Below are 23,396 nucleotides of genomic sequence, written 5' to 3'. Positions count from 1 at the left end.
CGAAAAGATCGAATACAGAACTAAAGGTGTTATATTTGAATGTGAGCAGTATGTGAAATAAGGCCAATGAACTTGTAGCACAGTTACAGATTGGCAAATATGATGTTGTAGGCATAACTGATGTTGTGGATAGAGCCAAGGCACTGCAAGGGTGAAAAGATCCTGCTGGGAGTTACAGTATATACAGACTCCCAAGCAGTAGTAAGGATGTGGTCTACAGTTACAATGGGAGATAGAAAATGCATGCCAAAAAGGCAATGTTACAATAGTCATGGGGGACTCCAATATATGGGTAGATTGGGAAAATCAAGTTGGTATGGGATTCCAAGAGGGGAATTTACAGAATGCCTACAAGATGACTTTTTAGAGCAGCTCATGGTTGAGCCCACTATGGGATCAGCTACTCTGGATTGGGTGTTATGCAATGAACTGGAATTGATCAGAGAGCTTAATGTCAAAGAACCCTTAGGGGTAAGTGATCATAATATGATCAAATTCACCCTGAAATTTGAGAAGAAGGCGCTAAAGCAGGGGTGGGCAAACTTTTTGACGTGGGCCACAAAGGGTTCTAAAATTTGACAGGGGGGCTGGACCAGGAGCAGATGGACAGAGTATTTTGGTAATACACCTCATAAGAGAAAATAAAATATCATGGGATATGTAGAAAACATGTGCTTTAATTTCAATTGAAAATGAACAAATGCATTACAACAAAATATCTGTCTTTGAAGTCCCATGGTATTTAGCTATTTATTGAAATGACTTTTAAAACACTGAAAATTAAATGAATAAAATACAGCTTTTTTTAATAGTAACAGTTATTATTTTAACGCACTGAAAATTCTGTTATCCTTCAAGATATTATTATCATCACTCTCCTTCTGACTGTCTTTATTTCAAAAACAGTAGGAGATGCAGGTCTACTTGTCCTGCTCCTTCTTATTCAATTGTCCCCTGTGCCAAAACTCAACAACGACCCGCACAATGACAGAATCGTGGCCAGTATGCGGAGCGCGTTATTTGATCTGGAGCGCATTTTTTATTTTGAGAAAGTACGTGCACCTGCACACTACTCATGTCCATCACTTAACAGAAATGACATGCAACATGTAAGGCTTATTGAAGAAAATATTTTCAAATGCATTTTTTACATAACACAATGAAGAAACTTATTTTTAATTTCAGTGGGAACAGTGTTGTTGGTCTCCCTTTTTAGCCAGCGCATCAAAGTCTGGATTTAGTTTTGTTGTGGCGATTCTCGGGATGGATCTGAGGTGTTGGTCAGTTAACTTGGATCTGTGGCTGGCTTTGTTGATGTTCATGACGCTGAACGCCTGTTCATACAAATAGGTCGAGCTGAACAAAGAGTAAAGCGCAAATGTAGAGTAATATGCTGCACCTCAACAAAGGTCAATGTGTAGCGGTGTGCTACATGCAGCGCTAAGATTACGACACGGAGTCGGTAACTGCAGTCGAAGAAAAAACTTTATTCGAAATCCCCAGCCTCACTTTTAAGCCTCCCTCAACCTGCCCCCCTGCGCAGAGGCTCCAAAGATCTGTGCTCGCAAATCCCCGCAGGCTATCTCCCTTATCCGGAACTCTGGCTAATTGTGAGCCGGTTCGGATGTGCCAGGAAATGGGTCGCCACAAATGTATATAGAGTGCGTCATCTATTGGGAAAACGCCGGAATTGCGGGGAAAAAAACATTAACAAGGTTTATTAATATAATTTCATCAAGTTCTGCGGGCCGGATTAAAAAGCTTAACGGGCCGCATATGGCCTGCAGGCCGTAGTTTGCCCATGCCTGCGCTAAAGTCAGATGTAATTGTATTACAGTGCAGTAAAGGGAATTACGGAGGCATGAGAGAGGAGTTGGCCAGAATTGATTGGGAAAGAACACTGGCAGGGATGATGGCAGAGCAGTGATGGCTGGAATTTCTGGAAGCAATTTTGAAGGCACAGGATATATATGTCTCAAAGAGGAAGAAGTATTCAAAAGGCACTATGACACAACCATGGCTAACAAGGGAAGTCAAAGCCAACATAAAAGACAAAGAGAAGGCATATTGTAGACCAGAAATTAGTGGGAACTTAAAGGATTGGGATGTTTTTAAATACTAATGAAAGGCAATTAAGCAAGTAGTTAAGAAGGTAAAGATGGAATATTAAAGTAAGCTAGCCATTAGTATGAAACAGGATACCAAAAATTTCTTCAGATACATTAAGTGGAAAAGAGAGGTGAGAGTGGATATCAGGCTACTGGAAAACAATGGTGGAGAGGTAGTAATGAGGAAGAAGGAAATGGCAGACAAACTGAATAACTATTTTACATTCGTCTTCAATGTGGAAGTTCAGGGGTCATGAAGTGTGTGAAGTTACCATTTCCAGAGAGAAGGTTGTTGGGAAACAAAGGTCTGAAGGTAGATAAGTCGCCTGGATGAGATGGTGTACACCCCAGGGTTCTGAAAGAGGTGGCTGAAGAGATCGTGGAGGCATTACTAATGACCTTTCAAGAATCACTAGATTCTAAAATGATTCTGGAAGACTGGAAAAATGCAAATGTCACCCAACTCTTCAAGTAGGGACAGACACAGAAAAAAGGAAATTAGAGGCCAGTTAGGCTTACCTCAGTGGTTGGGAAGATGTTGGAGTCAATTAGTTGTGCTTTTGATGTACCTGAAGGCACATGATAAAATAGACTGTAGTCAGCATGATTTCCTCAAGGGAAGGTGTTGCCTGACAAATCTGTTGGGCTCTTTGAAGAAATAACAAGTGGGGTAAACGAAGGAGAATCGGTTGATGTCGTGTACTTGGATTTTCAGAAGGCCTTTGACAAAGTGCCACACATGAGGCTGCTTTAGCTACAAACCCATGATGCTACAGGAAAGTTTCTAGCATGAATAAAGCCAACTGGCAGGAGGCAAAGAGAGAGAACAAAAGGAGCCTTTTCTGGTTGGCTGCCAATGACTAGTGGTGTTCAACAGGGGTCTGTGTTGGGACCAATTCTTTTTACATAGTATATCAATGAATTGGATGATGGAATTGATGGTTTTGTTACAAAGTTTTCAGACATTACAAAGATAGGTGGAGGAGCAGGTAGTTTTGAAGGAATAGACTACAGAAGGATTTAGACATATTAAGAGATAGGCAAAGAAGTGGCAGATGGAATACAGTGTTCAGAAGTGTATGGTCATGTACTTTGATACAAGAAGTGAAAGAGTTGACTGTTTTCTAAATGGAGAGAAAATACAAAAATCTGAGGAGCATACAGATTTAGGAATCCTTGTGCAGGATTCCCTAAAGGTTAATTTGCAGGTTGAATCTGTGGCGAGGAAGGAAAACATAATGTTAGCATACATTTCAAGAGGACTAGAATATAAAAGCAAGAATGTAATGTTGAGACTTTATAAAGCACTGGTGAGGCCTCACTTGGAGTATTGTGAGCAATTTTGCATTCCATATCTTAGAAAGGATGTGCTGAAACTGGAGAGGGTTCAAAGGAGGTTCGCAAAAATTATTCCGGGTTTGAACAGCTTGTCATATGAATAGTATTCGATAAGTCTGGTCTGTATTCACTGGAATTCAGAAGAATGAGGGGTGACCTTATTGAAATCTGTTGAATGGTTAAAGGCCTTGATAGAGTAGATGTGGAGAGGTTGTTTCATAAGGTGGGAGAGTCTTAGACCAGAGGAAACAGCATCAGAATGGAAGAGTGTCCTTTTAGAATGGAGATTAGGAGGATTTCCTTTAACCAGAAAGTAGTGAATCTGTGGAATTCATTGCCACAGGCTGCTGTGGAGGCCAAGTCTTAATGTATATTTAAGGCAGAGGTTGAACGATTTTTGATTGGTCAGGGAATGAGTGGTTACAGGGAGAAGGCAGGAGATTGGAGCTGAGAGGAAAAGTTCATCAGCCATGATGAAATGGTGGAACTTAATGTGCCAAATGGCCTAATTCTGCTCCTACCTCTTAGGGTCTTATCGTATTCCATTCATCCATTTGGGCTTTGGTCGTTGCATCTAATTTTACAAGCAGCTTTTTGTCTCCCACTTGAAATTCATGCAATAACCTTAATGCACACAAAGTACATTCTGATTCCTTATATACATAAAAGCCGAATGCTTGCCACCTTCCTGAAGCTCCTTGAACTCTCTTCCAGCTTAAAACCAAGCTACATTTCGCAAGTAACTGCCTGATTAATATATCAGAAGCTTTCTCAAATATGTTGCCTACAAAGACCTTTGTAGTTGGATCAGTGCTTTCATCAATTTCATGCTTCTTCTGAGCAGCATGGTCCTTCCTTGGTCCAATATGCTTTCAGATCAGTGTCCCAGAGGTTGACACCAACACCATTTTGCCCTCCGTTGGGCAACTGTTCACAGTGTACAGCATGAAAACAGATGTGGCATACAAATAGTAGATGGTTCTCCAATTGGGTTGTAGTTGTCTCAGCCAATCACGGCCTCACGATACTCCTGTTTTTACCACACACAAGCCCAATGTGGCTTGTTGGTTATTGTTATTAATGTCTTTCCCACAGGAGTTATCCTTTCTCCAGTGTAAGTTCTTATTTGTGTATCTGCGAGCTTCAGCTTAGTATCTTTGAAATGCCATTTAAACTCATCTTGTAAAATGACTGAAACAACTGAGCTGGTATCCATTATACCCATTAAGCTCATCACTGAACTGACAATGCTCAGACAACTTCTTCACTTACGCCACGTACACTGAAATGGACACCCCTTCTTTTTGATCCCATTTATGAAATCTAAAGCATTCTGCAGTCAACAATTGCTTGAGTTCTAAATGTTCCTGCAGTACTTTCACCATAGCAGCAAAGCTCATTTCAACTGGTTTGGTTGGAGCAGTTAAACTTTGAAGCAGACTGTATGCCTTTAAGTCAAGTACATTTGGCCAAATTGGGACTTGCTTCTCATCAGCTATTCCATTTGCTTTAAAATATTGCTCAATTCATTCAATATACAAAATCTTGTTTTCTGTTGTGTAATGGAATGCGTACATCTTTCCGACAAGGCCTGCAATTTCTGCTTTTTTATGATTATTATCACCCAGTGTTTACGAACACATAAATTCTTCTGTTTTCCACCTTTTTTTTAGCTCGATCATCTTTCCTTTTGCAATGTATACGTGCTGCTCTGAAGGAACAAAATATGCTGCATTTCTTTTTATCACGACTATTTCTCACTACGATTTTTTTTTAAGTCAAGCGTCTCACTGCGCTTCTACTGCCAGATAGTCATCTCAGGTTTGTTTTCGAAATATCTCGTTGCCATTGTTATGTTTTGTCATTTCAAAACATGAAAACCAATTGCAATAAAAAGACAGGAGTCCGAAATGATGCGAGTCTTCGTTCATGTTTATTTCAAGCAAGGTACATGCATTTCATGTGGTAGTGTCATGACAAATGCAATCTCTTATCACCCATAATGAGTTTTCTAAATGAACAAGAATGTTTAATTAAACAAAATATTTACAATATTACTCTAGTACTAATGAAATATTAAATACACTAAGATATAGTATTGATTTGGTCGCATTTGACTTGCTTTACTTTATGATGTGACTTTATGATGGGTCAGTGAGGATGAGTGTTACTTTCATTTCGTTAAATGTCAGATCTAATCCATGTGATTCTTCCTAGCGGTTCAGAGGTTTAGACAATGAATATCTAAATCACGTGGACCAGGAATATTGTCTGCTTTAATCCTGGTTTGTATTCTTAGCTGGTATAAACAGGGATTAAATCTGACCTGGTAGGGACTGAGCTCACTATTTCTACTTCCAATTATTGTCCTGCAATTCCTGCTGATCACAGGATTTGCACATTAGAGGCTTAGTGGTTAGATCCTTAAGTGTATCATAGCCAGGGGAGGTAGTGAGGACAAGCTCCTACTACTTGTTAAAAGCTCCCAATGACATGCGTCTCAAATAGCCTCTGACAACCAAGTCCAGCTCCTGGCCTTCATGTGTGGATCAGCAACTAATCCCGATGGAAACGGTTCTATTGACAGGAGAAGGGATGAAGGCAGGTTACTGGCATCTTAACAACCAAATGCTTCAGGCAGATGGGGCTCATCAGCAGTGGTTGGCAGCTCATCTAGGAGAAAGAAAAACTCTGATTCAAACCTCCTCTGCCCTGCAGCTATACCCGCTCATGGGGAGGGTTTTGGGACTAAACCCCGAGGCAGTCCTAGATGAGGTAATCCTAGATGAGCTTAACACGGACTGGCAACTCATGTGATGCGGCAGGTGCCAAATTGTGTCAGTCTCTGCCATACCATTAGATTCATCAGATATGTGGAGAGGGGGAACCTCCTGCATAGCAACAGCTTGCTCCCCACATTGTACTGCCTTGGCTTGGCTTGCGTACCACAAGGACAGGTGGGGCGCAACATCCATGGTCAGACCCGACCAATCGCAAGGCCTAAGGGCTTAATGGTTCCATTTATGGATGACCGATTGGGACGCTAAGAGTCAAGGTTTAGAAATGTGAGTTTAAATCCCACCAGCCTAGCGGAGAAATGTGTACAAATAATTATATAATCAGGAATAAAATTATTGTGAAACTGATGAGTTTGTGTCTATTGTAAGAACTGAACAAGCCACTCAGCTGAAAGACAATTAGTGATCAACAGTAAACACCAGCAACACTCACGTACTGTGAAAGACTTTGATCTGTCAGGAGATCCCATGTTTTTGTTAAATAAAATCAAAATTAACAGAATATTTCAGAGAATATTGAGTTCTAATATAGGAAACCTTTAAGAGATCAGAAACAGTATGAACAAAGTCATAAATTACTGATTTTCCACCTTTTCCATTTTACTCCAGCACCTGAGATTCTGCGTGGTTGTACCTATGGACCTGAAGTGGACATGTGGTCTGTCGGAGTCATTACCTACATCTTGTAAGTATGGAGACATATGCACCAGAATAACATTGTTGCTAAGAACTTGGGCTGAAGCCATTAATTTGCAATATGTTTTGCTCAATCTGTGGATGCCAAAACAGAAGTAACTCAAAGACAACCAGCCTTAGGGCCTGGGTTCATGCTGACACTAATTTGAACTGCTGGCATTGTCATATAGGCAGCTGAATTAATATGACGTTGATAAAATGCCTGCATAAGTAGTGGAAACCTGCAGACAAAATCTGTCCTAGCGAATGATAAAGTAAAGCAGCTTTATTTAAAAGCTGTATTTTGAAAAAAGTGGAATTAGTTCATTCACTGCTTTAAATTCTATAAACATATCGATGCAGCTATAAAGAAAGCAAGACAGTGGCTATATTTCATTAGGAGTTTGAGGAAATTCGGTATGTCACCTAAAACACTCAAAAATTTCTACAGATTTACTGTGGAGAATATTCTGACTGGCTACATCACTGTCTGGTATGGTAGGAGAGGAGGGTGGTGGGTGGGCTACTGCACAGGATCAAAGTAAGCTGCAGAGAGTTGTGAAGTTAGTCAGCTCCATCATGGGTGCTAGCCTCCCTAGTATCCAAGACAACTTCAAGGAGCGATGCCTCAAAAAGGCGACGTCCATCATTAAGGACCCCCCACCACCTGGGAATGCACTTTTCTCACTGTTACCATCAGGTAGGAGGTACAGAAGCCTGAAGGCACACACTCAGTGATTTAGGAACAGCTTCTTCCAATGGACGTTGAACCCATGAATACAACCTCACTACTACTTTGTTTATTTCTGTTTTTGCTCTACTTATTTAATTTAACTATTTAATATATACTAACGATAATTCACAGATTTTTTTTCTATAGTTATCCTGTATTGCAGCAATTCCCAAAGGGGTGGCTACATGACATAAAGAGGCGTTAGGGGGAAATAGAAGTCATTAGGGTGGGGGGTGGTGTTCAAGATTCTTGGGGAAGGCAGTAAGTAGTATTGTAATTTGAGGCACGAGACCTGAGCGACTGTTAGTATAGCAGTCACTGATCCAAAAATTAAGGATGAAGCACGTGCAGACGATGAAGTAGAACCAATCAGTTAACCTGCTGACTCCGAGGGTTCTTCTTGAGGTGATCAAAGTGACCTCAGCTTCATATGCGTGGTTAGGAACCATCTTTGGGGATTATGAGACCTTACATGGCTGGTCAATCGCACTGACTGGAATAGTATTAAGTAGCTTGCTGAACACCAGCTGTATCCCAACTAACATTCAGATTCCAAACTGAATCCTTGTCAATGTAATTTTTGATGTTGTGATCGTCTTCATCTTTGCCTCGCCATTCCTTTACATGCCTCTACCACCGGTCCATCCATGTCAACTCACTGCCCTCATCAACATCTGATAGGCATTCCAGTTTGTGTTTATATTTTATTTTAATTTAGTCCCATTAATAATGGATAAATACATACAGTGCAATCTCTATGATTCTGAAGGCAGAGAAGCCTTGAATTCTAATCCTGCTAAGAAACAGAAATGACAGGAAATGCATCAATACAATGTTACATACCTGGAATATGGTTTTATTCCAATTCTGTCAGATCAACGGCACCCCATATGTCTTATTTTTAATACTGTACTGTCTGATGAAACCATGAAACCATCAAGATTGCAGGAACACTTTCGTAAAAGACACCCTGAAAAGGCTACTTATGATATTACTCAGTTCCAGAAGATGAAAGGAACATTTGAAAAGTGTTGCAAACTTGAGTCATATGCCAAGAAATCTAAAAGTGACCTTAATAGTAGTCTTATTGCCTCTTATAACATTTCCAATATGTTAGCAAAGTGTGGAAAATCTCATACAATTGGTAAAAGCTTATTTATGCCTGCTGTGTCAGAAGTACTCACCACTGTTCTCAAAATGGATACCAGTATTTAAAAATCAATTCTTCTGAGTAATAACTCCGTAGCTCGGCATATTGACAAAATGAGTGAAGACATTAAGTATCAACTATGCACAGAGCTACAAAATATGGGATACAACTGGATGAGTCAACTGTGCGAGACAACAAGGCATTGCTAATGGCTTGTGTACAGTTTATCAAAAATAGAAAGCTTTATGAAGAGATTCTCTTTTGTAAAAAGTTAAAAACAAATATCAACAGAGAACCAATCTGCGACGAGCTCAAAATGCATATTGAGGATAAAAGTATTCTGATTAGGAACATGATATCTTGTGCAACAGATGGAGCACTATATACAGTACGACAGGTCACCATTCTGGATTAGTGGCATTTATGAAAAAACAAGTTCCATGTCTGTTTGCAATTCATTGTGTAATCCATTGTCAACATCTCGCAGCCAAAAACCTCAGCCAGTGACATTTTTCAAGCATAACTCTTGTAATATCTGCAAAATTAAAGCTCATCCTTTAAATAGCAGAATATTTTACCAGTTATGCCAAGATACCGATGAAGAGTTTGCATGCTTGCTTCTTCACACTGAGTGCGTTGGCTGTCAAAAGGCTGCTGCTTAAAATGTTTCTTTGACCTTTTTGACACCCTGGTTGAATTTTTGCTCAAAGTCAACAAAAGAGCTTGGGAAACAGGATTGAACTTGTATGTGGAGATGTGGCATGCCTAGCCAATTTGTCTGACAAAATGAACATTCTTAATGTGAAACTGCAGGGTGAGAATTTTGATTTAATCCGGGTAAAAAGTGCAGTGTCCACTTTCATTGGAAAATTGGAAATATTTTTAAGCAAGACATTGTGAGAAGAATGCCCCCACAGTTTCCCTGCATGGGAAGTATGGCACTCTCCTTCATAGAGGGTGATTTGCAAGAATACTGCTTACACCTGCAGTCACTGCACATACAAGTTCAATCCTGTTTCCCAAGCTCTTTTGTCGACTTTGAGCAAAAATTCTACCACGGTGTCAAAAAGGTCAAAGAAACGTTGTGGATTTTCAGAATCTGTTCAAGGATTTGAACAATCTGGAAATTCCGGACTGAGTAATTAACCCGTTTCTTTGCAAGGTGGAAGAACAGGAACTGAGCTTGCAAGAAGAAATTATTGAAATTCAGAACAATGAAGAAGCAAAAATGCTTTTCAAAAATGTAGGCTTTTCTGGTATTTGGCTACACGGTCAGCTTCCTGGTTTTTGGAGACGAGCCAAACTGCTCTTCATTGTATTTCCATCCTCCTACTTTGTTGAAAGAGGCTCCACTGCAGTGAACCACATAACAGAGTCACTTGGGCATTGTTACACGTCGGGACTTAAGGCTTTGGCTGTCACAACTTGAACCAAATATTTCAACTCTTGCCAAAAACCATCAAGCTCAAGAATCACATTGATATTGAAGCTGCTGTACAGCGCCCAGGTATTCTGTAAGCTAGGTTTAAAGACAAATAACATTTAAAGTACAATCACTTTTCTCATGCTAGCATATAGGAGAGATGTTTTTTGCACCCTGCGGGGGGAGGGGGGTGCGGAAAGTATAATGTGCCTAAGAGAGGTGTTGGCAAGTATAAGGGTGCTTTAGGGGGGTGTTGTGCTAAAAAAAAGGTGGAAAACGCCGCTGTATTGCATTGTACTGCTGCCGCTGAATTAATAAATTTCAGGACATATGCTGGTGATATTAAACCTGATTGTGATCTTCTGAAAAGTTAATCAATCTGTTGGTTCTGAGCAAATTGCTTGGTGCAGAGGAATTACTTGCACTGAAAAGTCTGGACCAAGCTGTACTCAACCCTGCTCCAGTCAGTGGTCAGCAGGGACTCTGCTTGGGCTGAATTGTGCACATTGGAAATACAATTTGAGATGAAAAGAGATTTGTCACTTGTACATTGAAACATCAAAGCAAACAGTGAAATGCTTTCTTTGAGTCAATGACCAACACAGTCCAGGGGTGTGCTAGGGGCAGCCCACACTTCCAGCACCAATGTCGCATGCTCACAACTTACTAACCCTAACCCATACTTCTTGGTAATGTAGGAGGAAACCAGAGCACCTGGAGGAAACAAACACAGTCGCAGAGAAATTCTACGAACTCCTTACAGACAGTGGCGGGAATTGAACTGTGATTCCTGATCACCGGCGCTGTAAAGCACTGCACTGGCCGATATGCTACCATTACACCCCTTACAGATCCCCATTTACTGATATTGCAGCAATCTGATTTAACCCAAAGGCCCTGACTAACCTTTCAGGAAGATAGAAAAGATTTCAGGGGGCAGTTTTTAAGAAAACCCTCCTATGTCCTTGGCAATATTTACAACACCAGAGGGATCTTAATTTTAGAATGTAGAGCATAGAACACGTATCATATCAGCCCTTTGGCCCACAATGTTGGGCTGATCTTTAAACCTACTCTAAAATCAATCTAACCCTTCCCTCCTACATAGCCCCCATTTTTTTATTGTCTGTGTGCCTATCTATGAGTTTTTAAAATGCCCTTGATGTATATACCTCTACCACCACTCCTGACAGGGGATTCAATTCACTCACCACTCTCTGTGTAAAGAAGTCTTTGAATTAGGAAAGGATGGTCCAAACTTCATCTCCATCACAGACAGTTGCAGGCCTGACTGAGGTTGGACATAGGGCTGACAACCCCACCCCTTAAACCCCAGAGCTACAGAAATGCCAACAAAAGCTCCACGGACCTCAACCCCGGGAGAGGAAGGATCTTTGACGATGGGCTATACCCGAGGACAAACTTGAAAGACTGGCCCAGGATGGAGGACTGTGGCGAGCTGCTGTCGGAGGCCTATGCCCTAGTAGGGTTGATGGGATAAAGAGAAGAGAAGGGACTTCCAATCTTCAAAAAAAACTTAATTGATTGAAGTGGATGTGAAGGGCACTGTGGAATTGCTATGCACTCTTAAGAATAACTATTTCAACTGTACTGTTACAAGAACTATGAAAATGAATGCACTTTATCAGAATCTTTATAAGATCTACTTTACAGCAATTTTATTTCATAATGTAATTAATCCAAAAATAGCAATAGTTGCTTCTTCCTCAGCCCCTTTTCCTCTAGACAATCCAAGTAGCTTGGGCACATCCTGTTCAGTCTGGGACACTATTGATGAATCGTCAGTTAGGTCACATTTGGAGCAGTTTATGCATTTCCGGTTACCACAATTGTAGGAATATGTGTGATTAAACCAGCAAGGATGCTGAAATGATTTATGGGAACTTTGCCCAGACTGGAGGGCTTCAGAATCAGATTTAATATCACTGGCATAGATCATTAAGTTTGTTATTTTGTGGCATTAGTACAGTACAAAACATAAAAATACTATAAATTACAATAAGAAATATATATTTATTTGTTTTTAATTACAGAAGTTGAGCAAAAGAAAGCAAATATAATGAGTTAGCGTTTATGGTTTAGTTCATTGTCTGTCAGAAATCTGATAGGAGAGGGGAAGATGCTCTTCCTAAAATGCTAATTGTATGTCTTCGGGCTCCTGTAGTTCCTCCTATTTATACCCACCTCTACAGCTCGTTCCAAATACTCACCACTCTCTGTGAAAACCTTGCCCTTCAAATTCCTTTAGCATTCTTTGCTCCTGAGAAAGCAGTCCCAACCTCTGTTAAATCTTTCCTTTTCTTTTTAAATCTTTTTTATTAATTTTAAACAAACATAAATGAAACATGAATACAGAGAGTTTGAAAGTACATAATTAAAAGGTTAAGTATACATTCATATAGATGATAATCCATATATAATAACCTCCCAAACTCATAGTAATTATGAAAAAAAGGAGTAAATAATAAGAAAAAAAAACCCAAAAAAGAAAAGAAAAATAAACCTAACCAACATGGGCCATTGCATTATGTCAAATATACACAGTAGCGTCAATAACTCCGCACCTCCATCCAAATAATTAAGGATAATAAAAGCAGGGTTTAGGAAAAGTCAGTTTAACTGATATGAAAATGTTGGATAAATGGTCTCCAAGTTTCTTCAAACTTAACTGAAGAATCAAAGACAACACTTCTAATTTTTTCTAAGCTCAAACAAGAGATAGTTTGAGAAAACCACTGAAGTATAGTTGGAAGATTAATTTCTTTCCAGTTCAATAGGACAGATCTTCTAGCCATTAATGTAACAAATGCAATCATCCATCGAGCTGAGGGGGATAAACAAATATTATCCACCATTGGTAAACTGAAAATTGCAGTAATAGGATGCGGTTGCAATTTGATATTCAGAACTGTTGAAATAATACCGAAAATATATTTCCAGTAATTTTGCAAACAAGGACAAGACCAAAACATGTGGGTCAATGAAGCTACTTCAGAATGACATCTGTCACAGGTTGGATTAACATGAGAGTAAAATCCAGCAAGTTTATCCTTGGACATGTGAGCCCTATGTACAACCTTAAATTGTATTAGAACATGTTTAGCAAAAATAGAAGAGGAATTGACTAATTGTCAAATTTTCTCCCACTGCTCAGTGGGTATAAGACAATGAAGTTCTTTTTCCCATTCCTTCTTAATTTTTTCTGATACTTCTGGCTGTATTTTCATGATCATATTATAAATTTGCCCATGGCACAGCTATTGTTGGCAGAATCTCAGTTGGTGATCTCAAGAGTGAGATAGATCAGCTGGATGAATGATGTCACTAGATCAACCTTGCACTCAACATCAGTAAGGAATTGATTGGAGACTTCAGAAAGGGGATGTTTGAAAACATACACCAGTCCTAATCGAAGGTCAGCAGTGAAAAGGGTGAACAGCTTCAAGCTCTTGGGTGTCAAAATCTCAGAGAATCTATCCTGAGCCCACCATTTTGATGCAATCTTGCAGAAGCCACACCAGTGGCTATACTTCATAAGGAGTTTGAGGATATTTGATTTGTTCAAAGTTCAAAATTTTGAAGTAAATTTATTATCGAAGTATATATGTATGCATCTTCATAGCACAGATGTTCCAGGACTGAATGAAGAGCCAATGAAATGGCATCTGCTGTTGATCCGTTAAGACAGTAGGCAAGTTGGAGTGGATCCAAGTTGCGACTCCAACAGGAGTTGATATCTTTCATTGCCAAACTTTTCTTCTTCAGCATCAGTATAATTGAAGCCTGCTTGAAGCAGCTTGGTACCTCAGAATGCCGAAGTGAGAGGTTAAAGATATCAGTGAACACTCCAGCCAGTTGAATAACACAGATCTTCAATACTTGGCTAGGTACTCCGTCTGGACCAGATACTTTTCATGGGTTCACCCTCCTGTGAAGGATGCTCTCACGTCAACCTCAGAGGCTGAAATCACAGGGTCCTTGGGGTTGCGGGAGTTTGTGAAGGAGACTCCATGTTTGGTCGGTCAAAGTCACCATGAAAGACATTGAGCTCATCTGGGTGCGAAACCTTGTTGTCACCCATGTCGCATGGTTTTACTCTGTAAAACGTGATGGCACTCAAGCCTTGCCACAGCGGCCGAGCGTCGTTCTGTAATTCACATTTGGTCCGGAATTGCCACTTGGCATTGAGATGACTTTCCAGAGGTCATACCTGAAAGTTTGTAACTTACTTGACCACCAAATCTGAACGCCATTGATCTGGTCCTCAAAGGACTGTGGATCTCTTGATTCAGCAAGGGCTTCTGATTGCAGAAGACTGAATGACTTTGTGGGGGCACACTTGTCCATGACTGACTTCAAAAAGTTCATAACAATTGCAGCACATTTGTTCAGATCTTTTAATGAGTCCTTGAATGTGGCCCAGTCCACCAACTCGTAGCAATCCCATAGGCACTCCTCGGCCTCCTGTGATGACCTCTTTGTGGCCCTTACTTCTGAGATCTTGCTCTTTAGCTTCTGCCTTTATACAGGTAGAAGGACGATAAGCAGATGATGAGATTTCCTGAAATGTGGTCTAGGTATGAACGCTAGGCAATCCTGATGGTATTGTAGCGGTGGTCAGGTGCGTTGGACCCCTGGTGCTACAGATGATATGTTGATGATAATTGGACAGAGATTTCTTCACTAAAGCCCCGAGCAAACTCTACAGTTGTACCATGGAAAGTATTCTGATTTATTGTATTCCCATCTGGTATGGAGCTGCGAATATACGGGATCAAAAGAAGCTGTTGAGGGCTGTAGACTCAGCCATGGCCATTGAGGACATCTTAAAAAGGTAAGGACCCTCACCATCAAAGACATACTGTCTTCTCATCATGACCATAGGGACAGAGGTGCGGGAGCTTGAAGTCACACACTCATTGTTTTAGGAACAGCTTCTTCCCCTCCACCTTCAGATTTCTGAACACAAACTCCCTTTTTCCACTTTTTAGTTAATTTTTATATGTCATAATGTAGCTTATATATTGCACTGTACTGCTGCTGCAGAACAAACTTCATGACATATATCAGTGATGATAAGCCTGAGTCTGATTCCAATTTGTAACTTCCGATGAAAGATCATGAGTCCGTCCGTTTTGTGAATTGCAGCCGATCTCTTGCATCAATAATTACATGTGCATTTTGATTGCACTTTGTATTGAAATACTGCCTGACAGTTACCTTTTGCTTTTTTTTCTAGACTCTGTGGATTTGAACCATTTTTTGATGCCCGTGGTGACCAGTATATGTACAGCAGGATCTTGAACTGTGACTATGAGTTTGTCTCCCCCTGGTGGGATGATGTGTCCCTAAATGCAAAAGATTTGGTAAATATTGCAGGGATCTGAGAAACCAATGTAGAGTGGTGAATCTTTCAATATATTACAGGGCAGTGTATCATTTTTTAATGACTGAGAATCTTTTAAAACTACTCAGAAGCATTCATTCATTGCTCTCCATCTCCAAAATAGCTTGTATTTAAAAACTTTTATAAGGTGATTGATGCCCTTGCACCTAAAAAGAGTTTAATTGAAGTCTATTTGAAAGGCTGAAGACAGTACTATTACTAGAATATCATCATTGCAGTCAATTTGATTGCAGTTTTGTGCGCAGAATCATCTGAAAGCATGATGGTATACAGTATAATTCAATGTAAAACAACGAAGAAGGAGACAAAAGATCCCGGCCCAAAACATCAACTCCTTTCCATAGATGCTACCTAACCTGTTGAGTTCATCCAGTATTTTGTGCTTGCTAATCAAGATTTCCAGCATCTGCAGAATCGCTTGTGTTTAAGAAGAGACTGCAGAAGCTGGAATCTGGAGCAACAAGCTGTCTGGTAGAGCAGGGGCTCTCAATCTGGACCTCTTGCTTAATAATATTGACCCATGACATGAAAAAGGAACCCCCGTGCTAGAGGAAGTCAGGCAGTTACTATGGGAAGGAACTGCTGACATTTCAGAGTGAAACCCCTGCATCAGAACCCTGTCATCCTGTGTCCCCGAGTCTCTGCAACAGACTGTTTGTTGTAACGCAATGAAGACACTTGGATCTGGTCTGAAAGAGATTTGCGTCTGAAAATTCCCTAATAATTTGCTAGTTGAACTGATTTTACAGGAAGTGTGTTGGAGAGCAGCATAAATTATCTTGCTTGGATGATATTGAACTGGCTTTCATGTAAACTCAAAGTCTCTAAAGACTGAATTTGTTCAATTGCCAGATTGCTCACTTATAAGATCAGTACACTCAACGAATTATGGCCTTCTCAATATCAGGACATTGAAATTCACTACTCAAAACATACAACTGTTTTCCCATTGAAATACATTTTGAATTTCTCCGATTCTTGGGCTGTTTTACTCAGTTTTGGAGATTATTCTATTTCTTCTGCTTCCACTGAATAAAAATATTACATAAGCCTCTAGCACAGTGAAAAAGGATTGTACACTCATTGGCCACTTTATTAGGTATCTTCTGTACCTGATAAAGAGGCTACTGATTGTATGCTCATGGTCTTCTTCTGTTGTAGCCCACCCACTTCAAGGTTCGATGTTCAGAGATACTCTTCTGCACACCATTGTAATAATGCATAGTTTTTTGAGTTACTGTCACTTGAACCAATCTGGCCATTCTCCTCAGACCGCTCTCATTACGGAGGCACTTTTGCCCAGGGAACTGCTGCTCAGAGGATTCTTGTTTAGTTTCTTGCACCATTCTCTGTGAAATCTACAGGCTGTTGTGCATGAAAATCCCAGGAGATCAGCAGTTTCTGAGATATTCAAACCACCCCAGCTGGCACCATGGTCAAAGTCACTTAGATCACATTTCTTCCCCATTCTGGTGTTTAGTCTAAACAACAACTAAACCTCTCGACCATGTCTACATGCTTTAATGCATTGAATTGCTGCCGCATGATTGGCTGATCAGATAGTTACGTGAATGAGTGGGTGTCCCTAATAAAGGGGCCTTTGAGTGTACGTGTGATGAGTGATCAGGTAAACAACATAATGAACATCTTTATTGCTCAGCTTGTTGTAAAGGTGTGGAATCTGAGCTCCTCGATCTTTGCACATAGGTAAGAAAGCTGATAGTCCAAGATCCACAGAAGCGTCTGACTGTTCAGCAGGCCCTCCAACACCCTTGGGTGACCGGGAAGGCAGCCAATATTGCTCACATGGACAATGCACAGAAGAAAATGCAAGAATTTAATGCAAGGCGCAAGCTTAAAGTGAGTAAATACACAAGAAATTTGGCAATCAATTACACTTTAAGTAAAGTTTAGGTGAACACATCCATCCTTGGATTTTAAAGGAACTTCTAATTTCTGCTTTAAAAAAATTCTGCTTATCTACTTCTGTAAATAAATACACACACACACACACACACACACACACACACACACACACACACACACACACACACACACACACACACACACACACACACACACACACACACACACAAACACAATCTCACTCATCATTGGAATTATTTGTAATGTTCCATTACCGTTCTTGTTTGAAGTGCTAACACTGTGCTTCATCACCTGTGGCTATTCTTAGTGCCATTTTGACAAACATTCATTCACAATCCATGGTACTGCATTGAATCTACCTTTTGCTTCACAACTGAAGGTGAGATCGAGGAAACCCCAGGTCACCAATAGATAGCACGACTTTGTTACAGCTTGGGGCAACCGAGTTCAGAGCTCATTTCTGGTGCCGTGTGTAAGAATTTTGTACATTCTTCCCGTGACTGCATGGGATTCCTCTGGGTGCTCTGGTTTCCTCCCACGGTCCAAAGACGTACTGGTTCATAGGTGAATTAGTCATTGTAAATTGCCCTGTGATTAGGCTAATGTCAAATAGGTGGGTTGCTGAGGATCACAGCTCATTGAGCAGGAAGGGCCTGTTCTGTGCTGTATTTCTAAATAAAATCAAAATAAGCAGAGGGAATTGGATTTGAACTGAAATATTCTGAAGACCAAAAAGTTCAGTCATCATTACCCAATGGCTGGAGATCTGAAACATGGTAGCAAATCAATCACAACTTTTCTGGATAATAAATTTTGCAGGAGCAGGCTCTTGGTCAGAACTTACACTTTCCTGCTGTATGCCTGGAGTTCAATACACTTCTAGGGCACCATTCAGTTTCTATTATATTAGCATATCAACCCACAAGTGAATTCCATCAGTCTCAAAACTGATGCCATTACATATTTCTGCATCCTAAATACATTTGCCAGCAGCAGTTTGATCTACTTTAAATCCTTTGGCAAACATCCATCTCAGATTTAAATTACTGATTTATTATCTACTGCTCTTTGTGGGAGTGAATTCCACAACCAAGTGTCAAAGATGGCTCAGATGGGAGCACTCTCTCCTCTTTACCAGAAGATCGGGCATTCAACTCCTATTTCATAGGTTCAAGGTACATTTATTATCAAAATATGTAGACAGTATACAACTCTGAGATCTGTCTTCTCCAGACAGCCACAAAACAAAGAAAACCATGGAAGCCATTCAAAGAAAAACATCAACCCCCTCCCCATGTGCGAAAAAAAACAAATATCTCAAAGGGCAACAAGAACATCAACACCCCCGATGTGCAAAAAACAAAACAGCAACAAGAACATCAAAACCCAAATCTGCCCCTCTTCGAGCAAACAAAAACCAAACACATTGCGCAAGTGGCAATAGGAACATCAAACCTCAACCCGTGCAAAAAAAAAACAAAAAAAATCACGCAAACGTCAACAAGAACATCAAACCCTCCCCCCTCCCCACACAAATAAAAACAAATCATGCAATGGACAAGAACATCAACACCCCCCATACACAGAAAACAAATCACGCAGATTGCAACAAGAGCATCAAACCCTAAGCCCCCCTCCGCACAAAAAGCAAACAAATTGTGCAAACGTCAAAGGATCATTAAACCCCCAACGCCCCCCCATGCAAAACTGAGAAATATAGTGCTGCTGAAGGTGTTGCGTTTCAGGTGAAATGCTAAACTGAGTCTGCATCTGTTCTTTCATGTTTTTGCAGGCAGCTGTGAAGGCTGTTGTAGCTTCAAGCCGATTAGGAAATGCAAGCAACCATAGCCATAGCAATCACGAGAGCACCAAAGGAAGGCACAACTCCAGTTCTGTTCAAGATCAGAGCCCCGAAAAGGAAAATGGGCAAAATTTATAGCAAGGCTCTCGGCGTTCCTTCCATGGACTGTCTCCCTCACTGGAAGTTATGGAAAGAATACTGGCAAGGTTCTCTGGAGCAGTACTCTGAATCAATAGCAATGGCGTGTTTTGCAAAAAAATAAAATCTGTAAAAAGTGTTCTGCATCTTCCTCTAGTAGAGAGGTTCCTGACCTTTTTTTATGCCATGGACTCTTACCATTAACAGAGGGGTCCGTGGGCCCCAGGTTAGGAACCCCTGCTCTAGTAGAATGAATATGGCAGATTTTCAAATCATGAGTGAAGATGTGTATATATTTATAGTATTTTATGCTGTAGTACTCAGTATAGATCTACAAAAGTATAATACTTAAATATAAGGTGACTGCAGTTTTAGTATCCAACCATCTTACAGTCTATTTATTGGATGTAATATCCACTCAAATATTTTTAATAATAAAGATTTTGCCCTGGAGGTAAATGGAATTAATTAATTTAGGTGATTTAAACAAAGAAGGAGGAAAGGGCTTTGCTGCAAAACTAATACAACTCCTTTCAGTGGCGATGTTTACTGGGTCAAATTGGCCCGAAGGCTTTGACTGAACAGATCAATTGGTGTGAAAGCAGACTAGATCAATAGTAGTACAAGCAAATATTGTTAAATGTAATTTATACTATTTTAATCATAACTTAACTACGTTGATGAAATAGATAATAGTAAAAATGGATGTCTGGAGTAAAGAAAACAAAAATTGTTGAAAATATCGCAGATTAACCCAAACACGAAATAGGAAAATAGGCCTTTGAAGATACCAGGTCTTCCCTATTCTCTCAGGTTCAGCATTCCTTGTCAGTTCTGAAAGCAAAACCTGTGTCTTATCAGGGGTATGTTGTACAGTTCAATATCTATTTATATAACTAGCATGGCCCAGGGATTGTGACACTAAGTCCTCTCGTGTGTATCGTATTCTGCAATATCACACATGCCAATATTCTTTTCTCCTGTCTTCTGAAGGACAGACTGATAAGTATGCTAATAGGTTAAAGCCAGTTATTAAATAGCAGTCTGGCTTTATTTTTACATTAAAGGCAAATATCATATGACTGATATGGTATTAACTCTAATTTGTCTTTTTTCTCACTTAGTAACATCGAGAATGAACCTCCAATTTACCGATCAGCATTACTAAAAAGATTCCAGCAGGATTTTACAGTATTTTACTGTTCTAATATTGTTTTTCAATCATGACAGTTATTGTACCTCCCTGAAAAAGTTGATCTACCCCTAATGATTTCAAACTTATTTTGGAATAGAAAATTCAGAAAGTTTCATTTCTATTTCTCCTCTTATTCCAAATGTCTAGGACTGGCTCATTCAGACATCAGTCAAAAATATTTTATTGGCATGGTTCTTCTACTAGTTAAGTTGCTTCGCTTAGCCACCTATTGTGCCCAATTCATAAGTGCAATCCAACCTTAGAGGTGAAAGTATTTCTTGAGCTTTTGGAATATGTAAGCAACTCATTTGTCTGACCAATATGTAAAGTGATTCATCAATTTACAAAAGGAACATATTCCTGTAAAAGGTTAAAGGGAAACTTTATAAATCAAAAAGGCCAAACAAAGAACAGTACATTGTGAGCATTTTAGTGTCGTGTATTTCTATGAACACTCTATTTGTTACAGCAAAAAAATAGTTTAATAAATCGATAATGCATACCATATTATACTGTAAGTGGAATGTAAAATCAAAGAATTACTTGATTAACTGTATGAACAACCACATGACAAAAATATTTCCCTTTGGAAGAGTTGGTCAAACTTTCAATTTTTTTCTTTCAACATTTTGCTTTTAAAAGCACAGATTCTTTGAAGATTAGGGCTTGACCCATTTGACTTTATCAAACGTTGTAATTTAAACCCAAATCATATTTCAAACTGATTATGATCAATTCATATTATAAACTTCATCAACAGATACTTGACTTTTGGATGCTGACTGACCTGCATGAATACAATTTTCTCACTTCAGCTGACAATATTTGGTAAATGGTTAGATTGATATTATGTTGCTGGAACATTTTATCTGGCTTTTTTCATCATTAATCTCAATTCAAGAGAAATTACTTTGTGTGTGAGACAGCTAAGCCTTGACTTTGGTTTTTTTTTATTTCTTAAAATGCCTAAAATTTTAAGACTATTTAATACAAGTAGATTTAAATTAACTCAACTCATAGGAAGTATAACAATTGTTAAAATTGATGGTCTAATAAAATCATGAAGTCCAACTATAGGTCAGATCCCTAGTTTAATGTCCCATAGATTTAGGAATATTTCCAATCTACATCAATAAATACAAATAATCTCACAACTCAAAAATCTGTTCCACCTTATGCATCATTGAAATTTAACTATTTTTTCATTTTTTTTATCTGCCATAAATATTTATTGTTCTCATTGTGTTCAAATTGATCATTAAATAAGTCATAATTTCTTGATCTAGACAATATGTTAGAAATTTGTTAGGAAGGCTTGTGAAATGACATATTTTAGTTAGGTTATTCTGTTAGAATGTCTCAATTAGACATAAATTATACCATATACACTTTACACTCTATTGTTTACAGATACAATGTTTGTATGAGTCAGAAGAAATGAAAGAATATTTCCCTCCTACATGTTGGCCTTCTTATTAACTCTGATGAAACGGCTGGAATAGCAGGAATCAATGTTACATGCATCCTTGGGCTACAATGTAGGTGTCCCTTGTGTATTCAGTGAATGTGCCGATGCATATTCATTGCACTGGTGGAAACTCACCTCAAATATTTGCCTTAAAATGTTAAAAGTTCAAAGATTACAACTTGGTAACATATTAGTCACACATCTGATGTCCTAAAATGCCAGCAGTCTGAAGAGTATGTTTTTCACTTTCCGAAAATCAGGTGGTGAACAGCAAGATGCATTTCTATAAATGTCACAAAGCACATCAAAGCCATTAAAACCTCAGGCTGAAAATACTTACAGATATAATTGAGGTGTTGAAAGGTTTAGAAGAAGCTTGTGTTTGACATAAGGGGAAACATTCTGCATTAATTTGCAAAATAATCCAAAATATTCACAATTACTCTGATTTTACTGATTTTCTGCATTCGCTCCTTGGAATACAGCAGATGAAGAGAGAAAATCCTACAGAATTTCTGACTTATTTGAAAATATGGAAATTCCACAAGGTGTGCTACTCTTTAACAGTATATGCCTCTTATGCAAAAACAGATAGTTTATGTAAATAGTTACCAAAACTCCAAACCATCATGTATTAGTAGAGATTATTAAAAGGTGAAAATGTTCATTTTTATATGTTGTTTGCTTTACAAATTCCAAAACTAAGCATTTGGTTATCACAAACATGATTCCAATTGTTTTTCTTCTTAACTAGATAAACTGCCAATGTTTTAGAAATTGATTTTCTAAGTATATTAGTTGTTGCATTTCAGCTGTAAGGCAAGATTAAATTAGTGTAATAATGCTTTAATATAATTTTGTCAAATTGGTCATTCTCTATTATTGTGCCACGTAAAGTATGACATAAAAATACATCAGTCAGACAATGTAGTATTAATTCCAAATTATTTACAGGTCTTCAAAGGACTTCTATCAACAAATTTATGTTTTGATATGTTATGCATATTTATAATCAATGAAATGGCTTTTTAACTGAGAATGATCCATATGGCACTATGCATTACTTGTGTGTGAGAAGAATATTTTGGCCAGGCTTTTACTCAAAACTTTCCAGCAGTATTACGTAGAAGATATATGTATCTTGTGTACAGCAATCTTTTTAATGCAATCTTCTTTCGTCAGTATGCAGTTGATTATATCTTGTAGTAACTCTGTTTAATTTAGTCGGAAGCAGCATTTTGATGATAAAACAGT

At 39.0% G+C, this 23,396-nt stretch overlaps 1 protein-coding gene across 1 annotated transcript in view; it reads left to right on the top strand.

Moving 5' to 3' along the window:
* LOC132406050 (calcium/calmodulin-dependent protein kinase type IV-like) overlaps nucleotides 1-19,581 on the top strand; it is a 139,443-nt gene extending 119,862 nt beyond the window's left edge. The window contains exons 8-11 of the mRNA XM_059991229.1: nucleotides 6,854-6,929; nucleotides 15,486-15,612; nucleotides 17,361-17,513; nucleotides 19,333-19,581. Coding sequence (XP_059847212.1) covers nucleotides 6,854-6,929; nucleotides 15,486-15,612; nucleotides 17,361-17,513; nucleotides 19,333-19,479 — 503 coding nt within the window. The 3' untranslated portion in view covers nucleotides 19,480-19,581. The remainder of the gene's footprint in view (nucleotides 1-6,853; nucleotides 6,930-15,485; nucleotides 15,613-17,360; nucleotides 17,514-19,332) is intronic.
* Nucleotides 19,582-23,396: the final 3,815 nt, after the last annotated feature.

The sequence above is a fragment of the Hypanus sabinus genome, chromosome 16 (genome assembly GCF_030144855.1).
Source record: "Hypanus sabinus isolate sHypSab1 chromosome 16, sHypSab1.hap1, whole genome shotgun sequence".
Lineage (NCBI taxonomy): Eukaryota > Metazoa > Chordata > Chondrichthyes > Myliobatiformes > Dasyatidae > Hypanus > Hypanus sabinus.
Note: the sequence above shows the minus strand (reverse complement) of the source record. Positions and strands in the feature narration are given on the sequence as shown.